At 43.2% G+C, this 20,529-nt stretch overlaps 1 protein-coding gene across 2 annotated transcripts in view; it reads left to right on the top strand.

The window, feature by feature from the left end:
- Positions 1-20,529, top strand: part of ODR4 (odr-4 GPCR localization factor homolog) — a 117,041-nt gene that overhangs the window by 65,086 nt on the left and 31,426 nt on the right. For both annotated transcript variants that reach the window (XM_044301046.1, XM_044301047.1), the window contains exons 7-12: positions 1,632-1,769; positions 1,850-1,945; positions 6,014-6,079; positions 9,640-9,762; positions 14,629-14,713; positions 15,343-15,540. In XM_044301046.1, coding sequence (XP_044156981.1) covers positions 1,632-1,769; positions 1,850-1,945; positions 6,014-6,079; positions 9,640-9,762; positions 14,629-14,713; positions 15,343-15,540 — 706 coding nt within the window. The remainder of the gene's footprint in view (positions 1-1,631; positions 1,770-1,849; positions 1,946-6,013; positions 6,080-9,639; positions 9,763-14,628; positions 14,714-15,342; positions 15,541-20,529) is intronic.

Below are 20,529 nucleotides of genomic sequence, written 5' to 3'. Positions count from 1 at the left end.
GTAGGTTATTTCTTCTCGCTCTGTTTTCCTGATCTTCCATCCAGTTTACCATTTTGTTCATGTGTTTCTGGCAAGACGTGAGAGCTGTGGTTGTCGCTTCAGTGTAGGATATCAGTTGGGATTGAGTAGATTTTAATTGTTCCACCCTGCCTCCAATACTCTTCATGTCTTGTTTAATGTCCTGCAGTTCTTTGACCTCCGGTTCTAGGGCTTTTATGAGAGCCTTGCTGAGGAAGGATCTTGATATAGAGAGGCCTCTATCCTTAAGAGTATCTTCAATGTCGCTCTCCATTTCTAGTACGTTCAGTGAGTTTTGTCCTTCTATGTTTTTGTTTGGAGAGTTGCAGTGAGGGGAAGCAGGCTTGATTGTGCTTTGTGATTTGCCCTTCTGTATGAAGGCGTCAAGGGAACCCGTTTGTCGCTGAGGGACAGTGCTATTGGGTTTTTGTGAGCCGATTTTAACCATAACCTCTATGGAAAGTTCATTCCGTCAGTATGAGCAGTTGAATGAGGTTTTCTGGGCCTTTCCACTTGCTGGCCCTTCTGAGCTGGACTAGCGAGGTCTAGTAAAGCATGTTGTAGTCTTGTGTAAGACAGAAGGTTTTAGGTATTGAGGCAGCTCGGTGAACAGGCTAATAAAAAATTGGGTCGTTGGCCCTTTAAATATCTAGGTTGAGTAGCAGAACTCTATATATTGTAGATAGAGTTCCTTATTAAACATTAAGGCTATGCCTTCATATACAGCTGCCCTGTGATGTCTGTACATATGGTGGGGTGTCTTCAGGGGTGAATTCACAGTGTCTGCAGAGAGGTGTCGGCAGTGCCTCGTGTAGCTGAGGGTACTGACCCTGATGGCGCCTCTCAGGTAATCTGGGGCTCTGCTTAGGAGGACTTTGAGCTGCGGGTTTTTGTGGACGCCACTCTGTTTTAAAAGCATAGAAATTGACATTTTGAAAATTGCTAATTTTTCTAAAATTTTGGGTAAATTTTGTATTTTCTTATAAATAAAAATGAAATATTTTGACTCAAATTTACCACTGTCATGAAGTACAATATGAGACGAGAAAACAATATCAGAATGGCTTAAGTGTTTTAAAGTTATCACCACATAAAGTGACACATGTCAGATTTGCAAAAAATGGCCTGGTCCTTAAGATGAAAAATGGCAGGGTCCTGAAAGGGTTAATGGGTTTTCTCATGATTAATGTAAAAACAAAAATTAGTCATCATGTAAGACATGACGATCTCTTTCTAACAAAGCTGGAACCAGTCCTGTACATCACATGGATCCAGAGATCGCCTCATTCATGGCTCCTATTGCTGTGCTAGATGTATTTCAGTCTAGCAGTTCAGGGGGCATCTGCTTTCTCAGAGGACATGTCCTTTCTGCTGCTGCTGTCGGCAGTTGAAAAAAGGGGAACTGAGCATATGCGTCCACGTCAGTGAGATGCACAGACAAATAGGAAAAAGAACAAACAGCAGGTGGCGCTATATATATATATATATATATATATATATATACCGGTATATAGCACTTTGGAGCTAAGCCGATCTCACAGTGAGACCTGAGTAACACATGCCATCATTTAGCAGTATTCACTCTTACTAAAATTACTCTCCTTTAATTTTAGAGTACAGCAAAGCCAGCAGATTGGAAATATCAAAATGCACCTTCATCTTGGCTTACTGTAGACTGTAGTGTTCATGTAGACCTGACCATTCCTTTATCTTCATGTGCAACTGATAAAGAACGGCAGAAATGTACAAGGGTGAGTGTTTTACGTCTTTGTATAGACTGCAATCATGAGTAGTTATGTCTCTAATACATACTATACATACTCTTTTGTAGCAAGGACTGGAACAGTGGGCAAAAGAACTTGAAAATGCAGTCCTACTTTTCAATGGACAAGTGAAAGACAGTGAAGGTGACCTGGTTGAAGAGCAGGTAAGACAATGGAAGGAATGGTCTTGTGCTCTGTAATCCACACGCTGGCAGCTGCTGTGCTGGTCACTAATACACATTGCCTGCATATTCTATTGCCTTGCATTGTGATGCCTTTTAGGTACTTATACCTTATGAGTCTATTGTTTTACAGATATGGATGTAGCTTAAAGGAAATGTGTCATCAGAAAATGACCCGCTGTTTGAGTCCCTTTTTTATCTTTAACATATTTATAATATAATTTTTGATGATGTTATTTTTTATTTTCCATGTCACTTTTTATAGACGGAACCATTCGTTGATGATATTTGCCTGTGCGTCTTATGGATGAGAGCTGCATTTACATTGCTACTGTGATTGTTCGTGCCCATAGAGCTTCATTGTTTCTGGACAGCAGGTCCTGCTTGCACATCATAATCTGCTGCCCAGGAACGATTATTTAGGCTGCACCTTTACACAGGCTGATTCAAAGCGAGTGCTGGTAGAGGAAGCAAGAGTGCATAGATTTGCTTGGGCCCACCTTCAGTGCACATAACTGCTCATTTTCATATGGATTAAAAGTTGTTGTTTTTCTCCAGAATTAAACAATAGATCACTAAGTGAAAGGTATCATTACGTTCATCTGAGCTGGCCCTACAAGACACCGTGTCTGGTCTATCAGTGAATTTCCTGGTGTCAGATTCCGTTTAACAAATTTGACCATTGAACAAGCAAGGTGTAACCTTTTAAAGGGGTTGTCTGGTTTTGGATTTTGATGAACTGTCCTTAGGATAGGTTATCAATATCAGATCAGTTGGGGCCCTGCTCCTGACACCCCTGCCAGTCAGCTGTTTAAATAGAAGTCCTGTGGTCCTGCGAGTGTTGCATTCTCTTCACTGTTTACCTGCTCGCCATTGACATTGCAGCGGCGAGCATGTGTAATTACAACTTCACTATCCCCATTCACTTCAATGGGTCTGGGTGTAACTACAACTGCTCCTTCCCATTGAAGTGAAAGGGTCCCAGGAGTTGTAATTGTGGCTGCTCGATACGGCAGTGCTAACAGCAAGCAGTTAAACCGAGAAGAGAAAACAGCACTCGCAAGACCACTGCGTTCTGTGCAGCTGGTTGGTAAGGAGGGTGCCAGGAGTTGGACCACCGCCAGTCTCATATTGATGACCTATTCTGAGGATAGGTCATGAAAATCGGACAACCCCTTTAATGTGTTTATTATGAAAGGGGTTATCCTATGATTATTGTAAAAATCAGAGATCATATAATACATGACAATCTGTAACAAAGCTAGATCCAGCCCTGCACCTCAAATGGATCCAGACATCTCCCCATTCATTGCTCTGCTAGTGTTTCTATCAAGCGGACAGGTCATGGGGAGTGTCTATTCTGCTGGAGCTCTCTCCCTATTACAGCTCGGGAAGAGGTTGAAGGATGAAACTGAGCATGTGCGGCCATGTCAGTGAGCAGGACAAAGAAATAAGAAAAAGAGCAGGTGGAGCTATACACATTTTATTGGATAACTCAGTGGCCATGACAAATTTTTAATAACATGTAATTACAGAAATATTCAGGTACAGGTGCTAGTTTGAAAACTGCAGACTATATTTTGTGGGACAACCTCTTTATGTTCACATCTGTGTCTCAACTATTTTTCCAGTAAAATGATGGACTCGGAATCATTGGCATCCATCTGGCATAGCTAGTTTTAGTTATGTGCCAGATGAAATATGACTTGGCTATAATGGATAAATGGTCAACACATTGGAAATTGCAATTCAGCGTTTCCAAATGTAGAATATGCACTTGGGAAGGAGGAACCGTCTGCGTATTGGATATGCAGTTCTGTGTTGAGGTGGATTTAGACAGCCAGTGGATTAGATAATTATTGGGATGGAACCGTTCCTTCCCGATGAATGTCTGCTTTCACTGGAGGTTGAAGAGCTGCATTTACATGTGGCGATCACTTCAACTATATGGGGACCAGTATTGGCTACTGCTATTCATTTTTTCTGGGTAGCAGATTGCTGCTCACACACCACAATCTGGTGCTCAGAAACGATGATTGAGGTGTCTGTGTAAAAGATGAATTCTGCGGCGCGCTTACACTGGTATATTATCAGGAATGAATGTTCATAGTAATGTTCGTTCCCAGTAATCTGCCCAACGATTGGGCAGTGTAAATCCACTATAAGCCAGGACCTTAGAAGAGAAGAATCTAGAGGTTCTGATCTCTGACAGAATCACTGAATATCAGGATATTACAGAGGACCGTTGCTATAACAACACTTAAATCACTGAGGGCAACTTCCTAAAACTTAACCTTTAATCTACTGATACCGTTGGTCCCCTGATACACCTTTGATTATCTAGAAGGGAAAATGCGTTGGGCTGGACAGGTTAGCCCAGGTACGTGGCCAGAGTGCACCTACCTTTAAGGTGCATCTCTGGGCTGAGCCGTATTTGTAAGGGCATGAACAGGGACAGACATATTATATCTTGATTCTCTGTCCCAGATGTATTTTATTGCCCTCATTTTTTGCTAACAGTCCGTTGTATTTGACAGCTTTTTGTACTCTAGTTATAGTCCAGTTTGGACCACATTTATCTTTTGTATTTTAATTGTATGTAGATTAAAGGTTAAGTTTCTGATCTCTGACCGCTTCAAAATGAGTCAATAGTACAGCAAAGCCATTGAGGAAGCAAATAGGACGCTGCTGCCTAACTAGAGCTATAACCCGTAGAGAGGGAGTTGTGATCCCTCTTTATAGGGTTGTAGTGAGACCACGTCTGGAATACTGTGTACTATTCTAGAAACCTCTGTCTACATTTATTAAAAGAACAGGTCTTTCTTACACAGAACAAAGGATGCCAGGATTTTATCGTAAAACTTATCAGAAAAGACTTAAAGAACTTCAATAGTAGCAGCTGTAGTAATGAGCTCTCTCCTCTAGAAGGATGATGGAGCTGTGTAGTTTCAGGACCAACCTGAACATCTGATTGGTAGGGATGCAGGGTGTGATGGAATGAGGGGAAATGATATGATCGAAAAACGTAAAAAAATTTAAAGGTTAAAAATAAGGGTCAAGGGGGAAGTGTATTTAAATGGAATGTGTCATTGGAAAATGACCTATTCTTTAAAGGGGTTGTCTCACGTCAACAAGTGACATTTATCATGTAGAGAAAGTTAATACAAGGCACTTACTAATGTATTGTGATTGTCCATATTGCCTCCTTTGCTGACTTCATTCATTTTCCATCACATTATACACTGCTCATTTCTATGGTTATGACCACCCTACGATCCACCAGCTGTGGCCCCGCTTGCACACTATAGATAAAACCACTGGCCTCTCTAGTGGCCAGGGTCGTGGGAGCGCACATAGGCTGGGGCTTTTTCTTATAGTGTGCATGGCCACCGCTGATGGATTACAGATTGGTAGTAACCATGGAAACAAGAAGTGTATGATGCGACAGAAAAATGAATCAAGCCAGCAAAGGAAGCAATATGGATAATAACAACATATTAGTAAGTGCTTTGTATTAAGGCTCCATGCACACGTCCGTGGTGTGTTGCGGATCCGCAACACACCTGCCCGGCACCCCTATAGAAATGCCTATTCTTGTCCACAGTTCTATCTTTTGCGGAGCTGCGGTCCCGAAGATCGGGGCCGCGCTCCACAAATGCGGATGCGGACAGCACACTGTGTGCTGTCCGCATCCATTCTGTCCCCATAGAAAATGAATGGGTCCACACCCGTTCCGCAAAATTGCGGAACAGATGCGGACCCATTTGCGGACGTGTGAATGGACCCTAACTTTCTCTACATGATAAATGCCACTTGCTAAAGCGAGGCACCCCTTTAAATAAAGTTTTTATGCTAAGCACATTTGTTAAGAATTTTGGTGATTTTGTTTTTTAATTTTCCATGTCACTATCTATATAAAACTAAACTAAAATCCTTTTCACACATTGAGACTTTGGGTCTTTTGAGAGCAGTTACTTAGGCCAAAGACGCATTATAAATAAGAAGAAGGAGGTTTTCTGATGTTATTTGCATTACTCTTTTTTTGCACAGAAAAAATCCAAGTCAGTTGCACATTCCAGTGCTCCGATCATCTCTGCAAGCATTCTTACAACTGCAGTAAGTAACCTGAGAAATCTAAGGTATCATTTTGTTGTACTATTAATGTTTTTCACTGTCAGGATATGATATGGTTAATTGCAGTGTAACAAAAAAGGGGAACACAGACAGAAGTGTGATATGAAGTCTGTAGTGAGGAAGAGGATGTAAACGCTATTGATGGAGCTGATACACTGTGAATACGGTCCAGCGAGTCTTGACATGCTGGACCTTATTCACATTGGATTACGGACAGTTTTCTTCAGGCCTTTCTTGCAAGATTCATTATCATGTGAAGGTGAGCTGGGATCTGTTGTACCACTAGATGTAGATAATACGTTATTTTAGGTTACAAGAAAGTTGCACTTTGATTTCAGCAGATGATATTCTCAGTACAACACAGTTAATGTATTTGCTGATATACTTTATACTGTGTAAAGTCTTCAGTTTTCCAGATCTCTGCTTAGATTCATTTAATAGGAACTTCCATTGTTCACTCCTAGGGTACAAACTCATGTAGGTGGTTTGATGGAGGTCACATTGGAGCAGCAATGTCCCTTAATGTAATATTAGATATTTATTGACATATACTAACCTATACGTCTTCTGATGCGGTAAATGACACAACGCTGCCCAAGTAGTTGTCTGAATTATGAGTGCGATCAATATGCAAAGTCACATTTGTATTCAAAGAAAGTCGGAGCATGACAGCTGTGACATAACGGCTTGCATTTCTTAGATGGCATGAAAAGGATAAACCCGATATAGTATTAAGCCTGAAGTCAACCAAGGTATTGGGGAGGAACTTAGATGGTGTCAGGTTTGAGGCTCTGATCACTCTAGCCTGATTTATTTGTTTTGCTTATATAGTGCTGCCATATTCTGCAGCGCTTTACAGCCATTGTCACCATGCCCTGTCCCCAATGGAGCTCCCTATCAGTATGTTATTGGAATGTGGGAGGAAACCGCAGTACCTGGAGGAATCCCATGAAACCATGGAAGAACATACAAACTCCATGCAGCTGTTGTCCTTGGTTGGACACCAGCACTGCAAGGCATCGGTGTACTGCAAGTCCTTAAGCCACCATGCCCTTTATAGATAAAATCATGACACTGACACAAAGCTGCAAAAGCACTCTACGAGCGCCAGCATGTCACCTTCTTATTATTGTAAGTGCTATATTTACTATGCTCATAAATTTGAAGGTCTTTCCACACATTTTGATAAAATTGTATAAGCTCAAAGACAGGATGGCCACACACAGAGGAGACCCTGCACTAAATAATGTTCCTGTACAGTAGGAGATTTACCTTTCTGTCTTGTGCCTAATGAACTCATAGGAGTGAATGGAGAGTGCAGCACATTCACGGCCACCTCTCCATTCACCAGTATGGGAGTTCCAGACAAAGCTGAGCCAGTGCTTGCCTATTTTTGTCACTCACATAGAAGCGAATGGAGGGTGGCAGCTCTTGCACGGTGCACCCTTGTTCGCTTGGGGGTCCGTTCTAGAGTTGGGTATGGGTCTCGGAGATGGACCTCGCACTGTTTTGGCACTCCCATAGAAATGAATAAATGGTTGCCGTGCTTGCGCTGTTCGCCCTCGTTCTCTTTGGGTCCCCGTTCTAGATTTCATTGTGGGACCCGCACTTATTTGACATTGGTGACATGTCCTGGCGACATGCCACCAGTGTGTGAAATGGGACAACTCCTTTAACTGTCATTGGGTCTAGTGGAGCTCTCAGAATTTTTTTACATTTTGTTTATTTTTGCTTTATTCTTACCTTCAAAAATCCTGGAAATATTGACTGAATCCCTATCGGATGTTCTCAGGTGATGGATCATTTCATCTCATGAACGTCTTCTGACCTTGTAAGCAGGGACAGCTGGGGATCAGCAGCACAGGAAGAGAGCTCCATTAATGGGATAAGCAGATTGAACATTGGCTCAGGCCGCTTCTGACGTTTGTGTAGAAGGGACTGTTGCTTTACATAAAGTGACATGGATGCACTTCTCTGGTTATGTTTTTATTTGGTAAGAGAAACGATCTATTGGCAATTCTGTCACCAAGTAAAGGTGATATAGGAACAGTTTTGGTTGATGCACATGTTCACGTGAACAATAGAAAATATGTAATTGACATGGTGTTTGAAACTGCGGTTAGTGAAGAATAGATTGGCTGGTTATTTAGCAGACTTTCTTTGCACTTCTGAAGCGCTGTTTGTATATATAATATATAGAATAAGCTTTATCTATGCCACAGGAAGCGGTGGAACACTGCACGCATTTTCCTATCTACATTGTTCTCAAAAATTCTATTCCTGCCTTCTAGCTCAAATATGGTAACATTTTCCGCCATCTTAGGCTACTTTCACACTAGCGTTTTAGTTTTCCAGTATTAAGATCCGTCATAAGGGCTCAATACAGTAAAAAAAAAAAAAAACGCTTCAGTTTTGTCACCATTCATTGTCAATGGGGACAAAACTGAACAGAACAGAATGCTCCAAAATGCATTCTGTTCCGTTTGGTTGCATTCCCATACCGGAGAGCAAACCGCAACATGTTGTAGTTTGCTTTCCGTCCTGGGATGCGGCGCAAGATCCAGTATGACCCCCCCAATGTAAGTCAATGGGGACAGACCCGTTTTCTCTGCCACACCTGCCACAATAGAAAACAGATCCGTCCCCCATTGACTTTCAAAGGAGTTCATGACGAATCCGTGTTGGCAATGTTAAAGAATACAACCGGATCCGTTCATAATGGATGCAGATGGTTGTATCATCAGTAACGGAAGCGTTTTTGCTGAACCCTGCCGGATCCAGCAAAAACGCTAGTGTGAAACACAGGGCATCTGTTGGCAGATTTTTGCTTATGAAGATGGCTGACCTGTTGCATGTGCGCTTGACAGCTGAAGGCATCTGTGTTGGTCACATGTTCATATGTGCCCGCATGGCTGAGAAAAATGATGTTTTAATATATGCAAATGAGCCTCTAGGACATTGCAGTTGCAGAGAAAGTGGATCCTCGGAAACACCCCGATTGCTCCTAGAGGCTCGTTTACGTATATTAAAACATTTTTATAAGCAATGCAGGCACATATGAACATGGGACCAATACAGATGCCTTCAGCTGCCAAAGGTATAAGCCTGTCAACAGATGCTCTTGAGGGTCCAGTCAAATGTCCATATGTGTTTTGTGGATCCGCAAATTGTGGCTCCGCAAAACACAGACACCGGCAATGTGTGTTATGCATTTTGCGGATCGCACATCGCCGGCACTCTCATAGAAAATGCCTTTTCTTGTCCACAATTGCGGACAAGAATAGGACATGTTCTATTTTTTTGCGGAACTGCGGATGCAGATAGCACATTCGGGCCCCATTGAAAATGAATGGGTCAGCAAGTGTTCCGCAAAATTGCGGAACGGATGCGATCCCATTTTGCGGACGTGTGAATGGACCCTTAAGATGACAGAAATTGTTACCATCTAATGACAGATGCCTTTTTAAAAATAGATTTAAGATTTACTTTGCATTGTGTTTTTCCTGTTATAGGGTAACACTTTTTTGTCTTCATCATTGCAGAATTCTTTTAATCGTTCAACAGCACTTGTCCGAGCCTGTAAGTCTTCTCTAAGTATTCAGGGAATTGTAAAATGTAAAGGATATGTTAGCACCAACAAACCCAAAGTAAAAGATGCTGTGCAGGTAATTCTCCCTGTTACTCTTAAAACATAGTAAAAGTATGTGAATAATTGAACTTTGCATGTTTTAAATAAGTAGCGCAAGAAGCCTTCTAACCCAGCCTAATGTGACAGATTGCTATAAATGACTAATGACTACCCTGGCCACATAGGGGGAGAAGAATGTTTTTACCATACTAGTGGCATAAAAAAGTCGCAGATTATGAAGCACACTATATTTGCTCCATAATGTGCAACTTTTTGAACTTCTCAACAACATAGTAACATAGTTTATAAGGCTGAAAAAAGAAATCTGTCCATCCAGTTCAGCCTGTTATCTTGCAAGTTGATCCAGAGGAGTTTTTTTTTAAAACCCTGTGATGTAGAAGCCAATTTTTTTTCTCATTTTAGGGGGGGGGGGAATTCCAATCAGGCAATCAGAATAACTCCCTGGATTCCTCTCTACACTACGTGCAGAATTATTAGGCAAATGAGTATTTTGACCACATCATCCTCTTTATGCATGTTGTCTTACTCCAAGCTGTATAGGCTCGAAAGCCTACTACCAATTAAGCATATTAGGTGATGTGCATCTCTGTAATGAGAAGGGGTGTGGTCTAATGACATCAACACCCTATATCAGGTGTGCATAATTATTAGGCAACTTCCTTTCCTTTGGCAAAATGGGTCAAAAGAAGGACTTGACAGGCTCAGAAAAGTCAAAAATAGTGAGATATCTTGCAGAGGGATGCAGCACTCTTAAAATTGCAAAGCTTCTGAAGCGTGATCATCGAACAATCAAGCGTTTCATTCAAAATAGTCAACAGGGTCGCAAGAAGCGTGTGGAAAAACCAAGGCGCAAAATAACTGCCCATGAACTGAGAAAAGTCAAGCGTGCAGCTGCCAAGATGCCACTTGCCACCAGTTTGGCCATATTTCAGAGCTGCAACATCACTGGAGTGCCCAAAAGCACAAGGTGTGCAATACTCAGAGACATGGCCAAGGTAAGAAAGGCTGAAAGACGACCACCACTGAACAAGACACACAAGCTGAAACGTCAAGACTGGGCCAAGAAATATCTCAAGACTGATTTTTCTAAGGTTTTATGGACTGATGAAATGAGAGTGAGTCTTGATGGGCCAGATGGATGGGCCCGTGGCTGGATTGGTAAAGGGCAGAGAGCTCCAGTCCGACTCAGACGCCAGCAAGGTGGAGGTGGAGTACTGGTTTGGGCTGGTATCATCAAAGATGAGCTTGTGGGGCCTTTTTGGGTTGAGGATGGAGTCAAGCTCAACTCCCAGTCCTACTGCCAGTTTCTGGAAGACACCGTCTTCAAGCAGTGGTACAGGAAGAAGTCTGCAAGGTAAAAAAAACATGATTTTCATGCAGGACAATGCTCCATCACACGCGTCCAAGTACTCCACAATGTGGCTGGCAAGAAAGGGTATAAAAGAAGAAAATCTAATGACATGGCCTCCTTGTTCACCTGATCTGAACCCCATTGAGAACCTGTGGTCCATCATAAAATGTGAGATTTACAAGGAGGGAAAACAGTACACCTCTCTGAACAGTGTCTGGGAGGCTGTGGTTGCTGCTGCACGCAATGTTGATGGTGAACAGATCAAAACACTGACAGAATCCATGGATGGCAGGCTTTTGAGTGTCCTTGCAAAGAAAGGTGGCTATATTGGTCACTGATTTGTTTTTGTTTTGTTTTTGAATGTCAGAAATGTATATTTGTGAATGTTGAGATGTTATATTGGTTTCGCTGGTAAAAATAAATAATTGAAATGGGTATATATTTGTTTTTTGTTAAGTTGCCTAATAATTATGTACAGTAATAGTCACCTGCACACACAGATATCCCCCTAAAATAGCTAAAACTAAAAACAAACTAAAAACTACTTCCAAAAATATTCAGCTTTGATATTAATGAGTTTTTGGGGTTCATTGAGAACATGGTTGTTGTTCAATAATAAAATTAATCCTCAAAAATACAACTTGCCTAATAATTCTGCACTCCCTGTAGTAGCTATATCCTGTAATATTATTACACTCCAGAAATCTCTCTATTACACTCCAGAAATTACTCCATGTGTGGTCTGACTAGTGATTTGTAAAGTGGCAGGACTATGTTCTCATCACGGGCATCTATGCCCATTTTGATGCAACCCATTAACTTATTGGACATGGCAGCTGCTGCCTGACACTGGTTTCTACAGCTTAGTTTGCTGTTCTCTAAAATTCTTAAGTCCTTTTCGATGTCAGTGTTACCCAGTGTTTTACCATTTAGTATGTACGGGTGACTTGCATTATTCCTTCCCATGTGCATAACTTTACATTTGTCAGTGTTAAACCTCATCTGCCACTTATCTGCCCAAGCCCCCAATCTATCCAGATCCCTCTGTAGTAGTATACTGTCCTCTTCAGTGTTAATTACTTTATAAAGTTTAGTGTCATCTGCGAAAATTGATATTTCACTGTGCAAGTAGGGCTGTTGCTATCGACTATTTTTGTAATCGAGTATTCTGTAGATGAATCCAACGAATAATGAAGTACTCTAATGACAAAAACTAATTAAAATAATGTTTTTCTTTATAAAAACTCATCAGCCCCCCCCATGTCATCAGGCTGCCCCCTCAGGGCCACCAGCTGCCCCCTTAGTGCCACCATATTCCACCCAGTGTAATCAATTGCTTCCCAGTGCCACCAGCTTGCCCCCCAGTGCCACCATCCCCCCCTACTAGCCATGTCCCCAGCACCAGTGAAATGAAATATCTCTCCTGTAGCTCCACAGCTCGTCCATCTTCTTTTCCGCGCACTGCACTGTCATCCTGACGTCACATAGCGGACAGTGCAGCATGGTGCAGGCCAGCGGGTGACCACGGAGCCATTTCCGCTCCGTGGTCACATGACACAAATGTATCCTCGATGCAAAAATTTGCATCTTGATTTTTTTTGTGTCGATTTACTCGATTCAATCTAGTAATCGTTTCAGCCCTATGTGCAAGCCTTCTACAAGATCATCAATAACCATATTGAAAAGGATAGGGCCCAATACTGACCCCTGAGGTACCCCACTAGTGACAGTGACCCAATCTGAGTGTGTACCGTTAATAACCACCCTCTGTTTTCTATCATTGAGCCAGTTACTTACCCACATACAGACGTTTTCTCCCAGTTCGAGCATTCTCATTTTATATACTAACCTTTTATGTGGTACAGTGTCAAATGCTTTGGAGAAGTCCAGATATACGACATCCATTGATTCGCCACAACTTGCTGAGAAAAGGGAGTGCGACTTAATGGGATGACGCTGGGTCAACTGTTTCTGGCACACAGAAAGCTGAAATATGAGCCAAATTTACTAAGAGGCCTGCCTCTTAAAGGAATTATCCTATGAATAATGTAAATAATGAAAAACATACATGATCTAGTATGCGACAACCTCTTCCTAATAAAGCTAGAACAAGCCCTGTACCTCACATGGATCCAGAGGTCTTCCCATTCATTGTTCCAATTGTTCTGCTAGATTTATTTCAAGCTGTCAGCTTAAGGGGCGTGTCCTTTCTCGGTGAGCAGGATAGAGCAGGCATGCTCAACCTGCGGCCCTCCAGCTGTTGTAAAACTACTCCTTCTATAGGCTGATAGCTGTCAGCTGTCCGGGAATGATGGGAGTTGTAGTTTTGCAACAGCTGGAGGGCCGCAGGTTGAGCATGCCTGGGATAGAGAAATTAGAAATGGAGCAAAGAGCAGGTGGCGCTATACAGATAGATTTCATTGAATAACTCAGTAGCTATAATACATTTTTAAATAGCTGAATTTGGCACATCTTAATCCAGTCATAGTATATCTCCTCCATACAATGTGTATAGACCACATGCCTCCGCCAGTACTAATTATTTGAGATATTTTAAATTCAAAGGCACAAAATGATTCTGAAGATTTCAGACCATTAATTTTTGCTGGTGGATCACGTGGGAGCATTATTGTGTTCTGTTCTGTTTACGTGTGTAGCTTTTCCACAGCTGCCATATTGACTGAAAGTAAAACCGTCATTAAAAGTTAAAGGGTCCACCCCTGCAGCTATAGTTTTTTTTTTTTTTTTTTTTTTTTTTTTTGCTCTATTGCATCTGTTCCCAATTTCTTGTAACTTCCCTGCCAGCCCTTCCATGCGGCTATCTGGCCTGCAATCGAGTAAAACCAAATAAAAGAAAACCACTGCTCTGATGCATCACACATAACAGTTAAAGGGGTTCCTAACCTCCACGATTATTGGGATTGGTTTGTCAGCATTTTGTAAAGAAAACCACTTTAAGGGCGTTGACCAATTTAGACTGATATTTCAATGTGAGCATACTTTACTTTGTACTGTTCACCTGCTGTATGAAGGCATCGCCAGTATTGGCGGTGTAAACACATTGGTAACCTCCACGTCAATAGGCTGTAAGCTTTTCCTTGCTTCCAGTAGTTTGTTGTAGGCTCTGAAAGCCAAGTGGATGCATCTGACGGATTCTTCCTGTACCTGCGCATGCACTGGATGCGTCCACTTGTCATTCAGCATATGCATCAAACTACTTTAAGCTAAGCACAGCCCAAGGAAGTCACATAACTGCCACCATCTTGCAGCCTATAGACAAGGAGGATGCCCAGTCTTTATGTTTACACCACCAATACTGGGGCAGCTGTGGGTCAGTGTGAAGTCATGTATGCTTGCATTGAGCATACTTGCCATTTTTAGAAATGGCCAACCACTTCAACACATAGTAACGTTCATGAAGTTCTTATGTATTCTATATATTATAAGATATATATATATAATAGTAAAATAAAGGGGATGACAATATATTGTGTCTCTCTTTTTTTAATCTGTATTTCCTATATTTTATAGGCTATAAAAAGAGATCTTCTTAATACCGTATCAGACCGTTGTGAAATTCTGTTTGAGGATATCATCCTTAGTGGATCCCAGCAAGGTAAGCAGCAGTGTTTAGCACTGATATACTTAAATGGGTTTTCCAAGACTTTATAACTGATGAGCTGGATAGGTCATCAGTATCTGATCGGTGGGGTCTGACACCTGGGACCCCCACCAATCAGCTGTTTGAGAAGGCAGCAGCACTCGCAGTAGCACCACAACCTTCTTTCAGCTTTTCCTTGGCAGAGTGATGACACGTTCATCGGTCACATGGCCTAGGAGCAGCTCAACCCCATAGAAGTCAATGGGGCTGTGCATGATACCAAGCACAGCCAGTATACATTGTACTTTGCTGTGCTTGGTAAGCATAGAGAAGGTCGTGACGCTCACAGGAGCGCTGGTGCCTTCTCAAGCAGCTGATTGGTGGGGGTCCTGGGTGTCGGACATCAGGTCATCAGTTATAAAATCTTGGAAAACCCTTTTAAACCAGTGCAAAGGAAAAGTAGATGAGCTGCTCTAAAGGTCCTTCAAAAAATGAAAGTAGCGTCCTGATTAGCCTGCTCCTGTACTTTTTCTACACTGGTATCGATAATCCCCCACCATTATTTAGTAATATCGTGTAATGTTCGATCTTGTTTCTTATTATGTTCTTAAATTTATTTTTTGTTGAAAATTCGTTCACTATAGAGCCTGAGAAGACACCTTCTCCTCTTCCTCAGCGTGTATTTATTCCCATCCCTGGCGCAAACGTAATGCTCTGTGACTATGTTTTTGGAGATGAGACAGAGGAAGACTTGAAAAATCGGTTCCTTGAGATGTTAGATCAGGAAGTGCATTATAAAGCGCTAACGTTTGTAGAGGAGACCGATAACCAGGACACACATGGTATGTACAGTGACAACAAAAACAACGTTAGTGTAGTATTTTGTTCATCTTATAGCAGTTTCCCAAAACATAATGCAGATTTTTAGTCTTGGATGGATCTATGCAATTTCTTTTCACATTTAGAGACACATGATAACCAGTCCTATACTATATAAAGACATCCATTGATGTAAGGCAGTTTTTTATCTAAATGTTTGACTCTTACTAAATATATCTCCTCATTGTTTGACTGCAAGGTCTACAAGGAGTTTGGCAACAACATGAAGCAACAGTATCCAAGCTATTTTATCTTTTAAAATTCCACCAATAGAATACAATCTAACCATACACTACATAGTAGTACATAGGCGAATGCTCAGTACATATATCATGTCTCCAAAGATAGTGCTTGCAAATACATAGAAAACTACAATAATTGTTGCATCCAGGATATAAACAGAACCTACTGACCTATGCAGCATCTGAAAGTTAGATCTCATTGTATACTGAAGAAACCAAAATAATATAAAATGGGAAGGGAAGTGGGAGAGAAGGGGAGGGTTAGGTATAATGGGCTGATTTGAAAGAATAGGAATAATAAGATAAGGTCAATAAAGCCGAATAACACTATTGGAAGGATGAAGTGGTGTCCACCTCATCTGTGGGTGCGACACTGCTATATCGCTACTTTGTTAACCCAGACACAGAACCTCTGAACATGGACCATGGCAACCATAATCTATTAAATTTATTATGATTACGAAACTCCCAGTAAGAAATTTACTCCAATCATTATAACTGGTCAACCTTACTAGTCTATTGGGTTAAAGTGGTGGACATGGAGGACTTTGATGGTGCAGCTATCATAGAACAGCTACTTTTTCATCCAAAGCAGGGATGCCCAACCTGTGGCCCACCAGCTGTTGCAAAACTAAAACTCTCATCATGCCCAGACAGCCTACAGCTATCAATGCATATTGGGAGTTGTAGGTTTGCAACAGCTGGAGGGGGCCGTAGGTTGTGCATTCTTGATCTTTCACACATACTGAACCCCTTAAAGACTTGGCCTTTTTCCATTTTTCCATTTAGGATTTTTCCTCCCCACGTTCCAATAGCCATAACTTTTTTATTTTTCCGTTCACATAGCTATAGAGGGCTTATTTTTCCCAACGCCTCCACAACAGCACTTACAGGGTGGTGTCCCCGCCCCCAGGACCGGAAACAATGCAGGAGCATATGATTTAAAAGGCCTCCTCCCCTTACCTATTCCTTCATTGTTTCCTGTCCTTGGGATGCGTGGGAGCCTCTCCTGCAGTGCCAGGAATGTATGTTTATTTCGCCCAGCCTTGCTTCTTCCCCACATTAGGTGAGAGGGCTGGTGCAGGGAACGGGTACCCCGGGGACGGGCTGCCTCCCTTACCCGTTCCTCGGAGTAAGCCCTGCGTGCAGGCCTCCCCGGGCTCGCAATACTCCCAGGTAAGAGGAAATTGCGCGGGATCCTGACCCGTGACGTCACCAGGCGAGATTCTCCTTGGGCAAGAGAATCTTGTGTTAAGCCGCCTGAACAAGCGTTTGCTCACCGCCTGCAGTCATGCTTGCCCCCATGGATACTGACGCCGCAAGAAAGCCTGGAAATCCTGCTGCCTCTGCCCTCAGCCCTCCTCCCCTGGGGGACTTATTTATTCTATCATTTCTGTGTCTTTTAGTCTGCACAGCTCCTTGGGTATTATTGGTGGCAGTGAAATTCCACCCTGGTGAAGGTGGTGGCCTTTTAAATATTCATGGCCCTATAGCCCTTTTTTTATTTAAATCTTAGAGCACTAAATCTTAGACCATTCCGCCTAAACCAGCCAGTGGAGATTCAGGATGCAGAAAGTACGCCATCTGCATCCTTTTCCTCTAGATCTAAAAAAGCCTTAAGGAGGAAGTTAATGCGGCAGTGGACTTAAGAATTGCACCACAATCCCTACTTCCATCCACGTCTGAGATCCCATACTTCTGAGGTGCCATTTGCTCTGGATGAGGGAGATTTATTATCTGATCCAGACTCTGCTTCCTCAGATGACGGCTCGGGTACACTTTTTTTTTCTCCCGGAAGAAACAGACGGTCTTCTAAAGACCATTAGAGCCACCATGGATATTGAAGATGTAAAGGAAGCCCACTCTATTCAGGATCAGATGTTCCAGGGTCTGGGAGAAAGAAGGAGAAGGGTCATCCCCATCCATAATAACATTAAGTCTCTGATATCCATAGAGTGAAGAGATCCTGAAAGGAGAACAGCTGTAACAAACTCCTTTAATATAAAATATCCTTTTGCAGAGACTGATTCTAATCTGTGGGACAAGACGCCAAAGGTTGATGCCCCAGTTGCCCGCATTAAAAAAACGAACAAAAAAAAAACCTCTCCCCCCTGTTCGAAGATATGGGGCTCTTTCAAGATCCGATGGACAAGAAATTGGATAGTTTGGGAGACAAATGCGGCTATGCTGTGTCGTAGTATTGCTTCTACCTGTACAGCCAGAACACTGTCTGTCTTGCTTAATCAGTTAGAGGACCACTTAGCTGCAGGTACGCCAAGGGAAGAAATCTTAGCCAACACGTCGGCTGACTTAGGCTACTTTCACACTGCCGTTTCTGGGTCCGTCTGTGAGATCCGTTTCAAGGTTCTCACAAGCGGCCCAAAACGGATCAGTTCAGCCCCAATGCATTCTGAATGGATAAGGATCCGTTTAGAATGCATCAGTTTGCCTCCGTTCAGCCTCCATTCCGCTCTGGAGGCGGACACCAAAACGCTGCTTGCAGCGTTGGGATGTCCGTCTGACGAAACTGAGCCAAACGGATCCGTCCTAACTTACAATGTAAGTCAATGGGGACAGATCCGCCTCCCATTGACTTTCAATGTAAGTCAAAACGGATCCGTTTGCATTATCATGAACAAAACATGGTAATGCAAACGGATCCGTTCTGAACGGATGCAAGCGTTTGCATTATAGGTGCGGATCCATCTGTGCAGATACCAGACCGATCCGCACCTAAACACAGGTGTGAAAGTAGCCTTAGTCAAATTTTCCGCCAGGTCAGCTGCTCTGTCTAATGCGGCTCGTAGAGCGATCTGAATTCGGTCATTGTCGGGTGACGCGAGTTCAAAAAGCCGCCTGTGTGCAATACCCTGTGAGGGAGATAGATTGTTTGACTCAGGGTTAGATGATATCCTAGAAATGGCCTCTGATAAGAAAAAAGGATTTCCTTTGGAAAGCCGTTATTTTCATCAGAAGTGATCCTTTCAGATCCAAAAAAGAACCTGGGGTCCGGTAGGACAGCCTCCGGCTGACTGTCTTTTTTCTTTTCCTGGCTTCCAGGCTGGCAGTGCTGAGAAGTCCCCCATTCCCAGCCCACCCTCGGGGTCGCCACTTATTTTTCGTGCCCCCGTTGCTGTAGAAAGTCACCATGCGGTCAGCCTGACCCTGTTTGTGCATAGTGCACTCCCTCAGGACTCCCTGCTCCCCCCCCCCCCCTTCTGCGTAGGCCCCTCCTGAATGGGTCCCTTCTCTGTCCCAGGCCTAGGGAATTTAGCCCTACCCTCCCAATCCATGGTGGAGTTATTGGACCGCTTGCCTGTTCAAATGCGTCCGCCTCTGCCCCCCCCAGGGACTCCTCTGCTAATGGGGTACGCTAACACTCAGACACCAGGTCCCGTAATCGACCTAGGGTTGTCTTAACCAGGTCCTGCTCCTCAGGTCCTGTATCCTCGGGTCACTTCCAGGACAGAAATCCCTGCCCTCATGCTCCCCCCCCCGGGAGTCCTTTGCTTCCTGCCTTGATCAATATCAGGGGGCAGAGTCCAATAGTGGCCTAGGGTCTCCCCTCATAGGTCCCGCTCACGCCCTACATCCTGGTTTCCTCCCAGGACAGGACTAGCACTGAGGGACCTGCCTCATCAGGGGACTCCTCTGCACCGAGTCTGACTCGGAATAGAGCCGCCGTCTTCCACCATACAGAATCTCTCTGGGTGGTCAAAGACAAATGTCCACTGAGGAACCTCTCCTCTCCAGGGTTGGTATCCCCTTTAGTGGATTTTCAGATGGCACTCCCCTGGTTGCACAGGTAATTATTCACACAGGTAAGTCAGACAGCTTGCCGTCTCTCCAGTAGGTGGTGCTTTATCCGCCACCATATTTAGCCCGTCGGCACACCTATGTGGTATCCCAGGTACGTACGCCTTCCCCTTCACAGGGGGGTAATTGTACCACTGCCAAATGCTGTTTTCGGCAGACTTTCCTGGTTCCAATGTATCTCCTTTTCAGCTGGAGTAATTTCACTATTACCAGGGGCTATATTCAACACACCGTCCTAGTCGGAGAGTGTTCCAGGCGACCATATTACTTCTCCAGACGCTGTAGCCAATACACCATCCCGGTGCTTGGGTGCACCATGCAACCATATTACTCCCTTATCAAGCGGAGTACCTGTACACATCTTCAGATGCTATAGCCATTTCTCCTGTCTGGTTATAACGCGCTCCATGCACTATATTACTCCATTATTGGGTGGAGTACCCGTACCATCTTCTGTCGCTATAGCCATTTCACTTGTCTGGTACTAGTGTGCACCATGTAGCCACATTACTCCATTATTGGGTGGAGTACTTTTACCATCTCCAGAGGCTGTAGCCATTACACCTGTCTGGTTCTAATGTTCACCATGCAGCCATATTTCTCCCTTATCAGGCAAAGTTCAGATGCTGTAGCCATTGCACCAGTCTGGTTCTAGTGTGCACCATGCAGAGATGGAGTACCTGTACCATCTCCAAATGCTGTAGCCATTACACCTGTCTGATTTTAGTGTGCATCATGCAGTCATACTACTCCTTTATCAAGCGGAGTACCTATACCAGTTCCAGATGCTGTAGCCATGTCTCCACTCCCATTATGGTGTGCATCATGCAGCCAGATTACTCCTATTCTCAGGCGGAGTATTTGTAGTATCTCCACATGCTGTGCCCTATTGGT

Source organism: Bufo gargarizans, chromosome 7, assembly GCF_014858855.1.
Source record: "Bufo gargarizans isolate SCDJY-AF-19 chromosome 7, ASM1485885v1, whole genome shotgun sequence".
Taxonomy (NCBI): Eukaryota; Metazoa; Chordata; class Amphibia; order Anura; family Bufonidae; genus Bufo; species Bufo gargarizans.
Note: the sequence above shows the minus strand (reverse complement) of the source record. Positions and strands in the feature narration are given on the sequence as shown.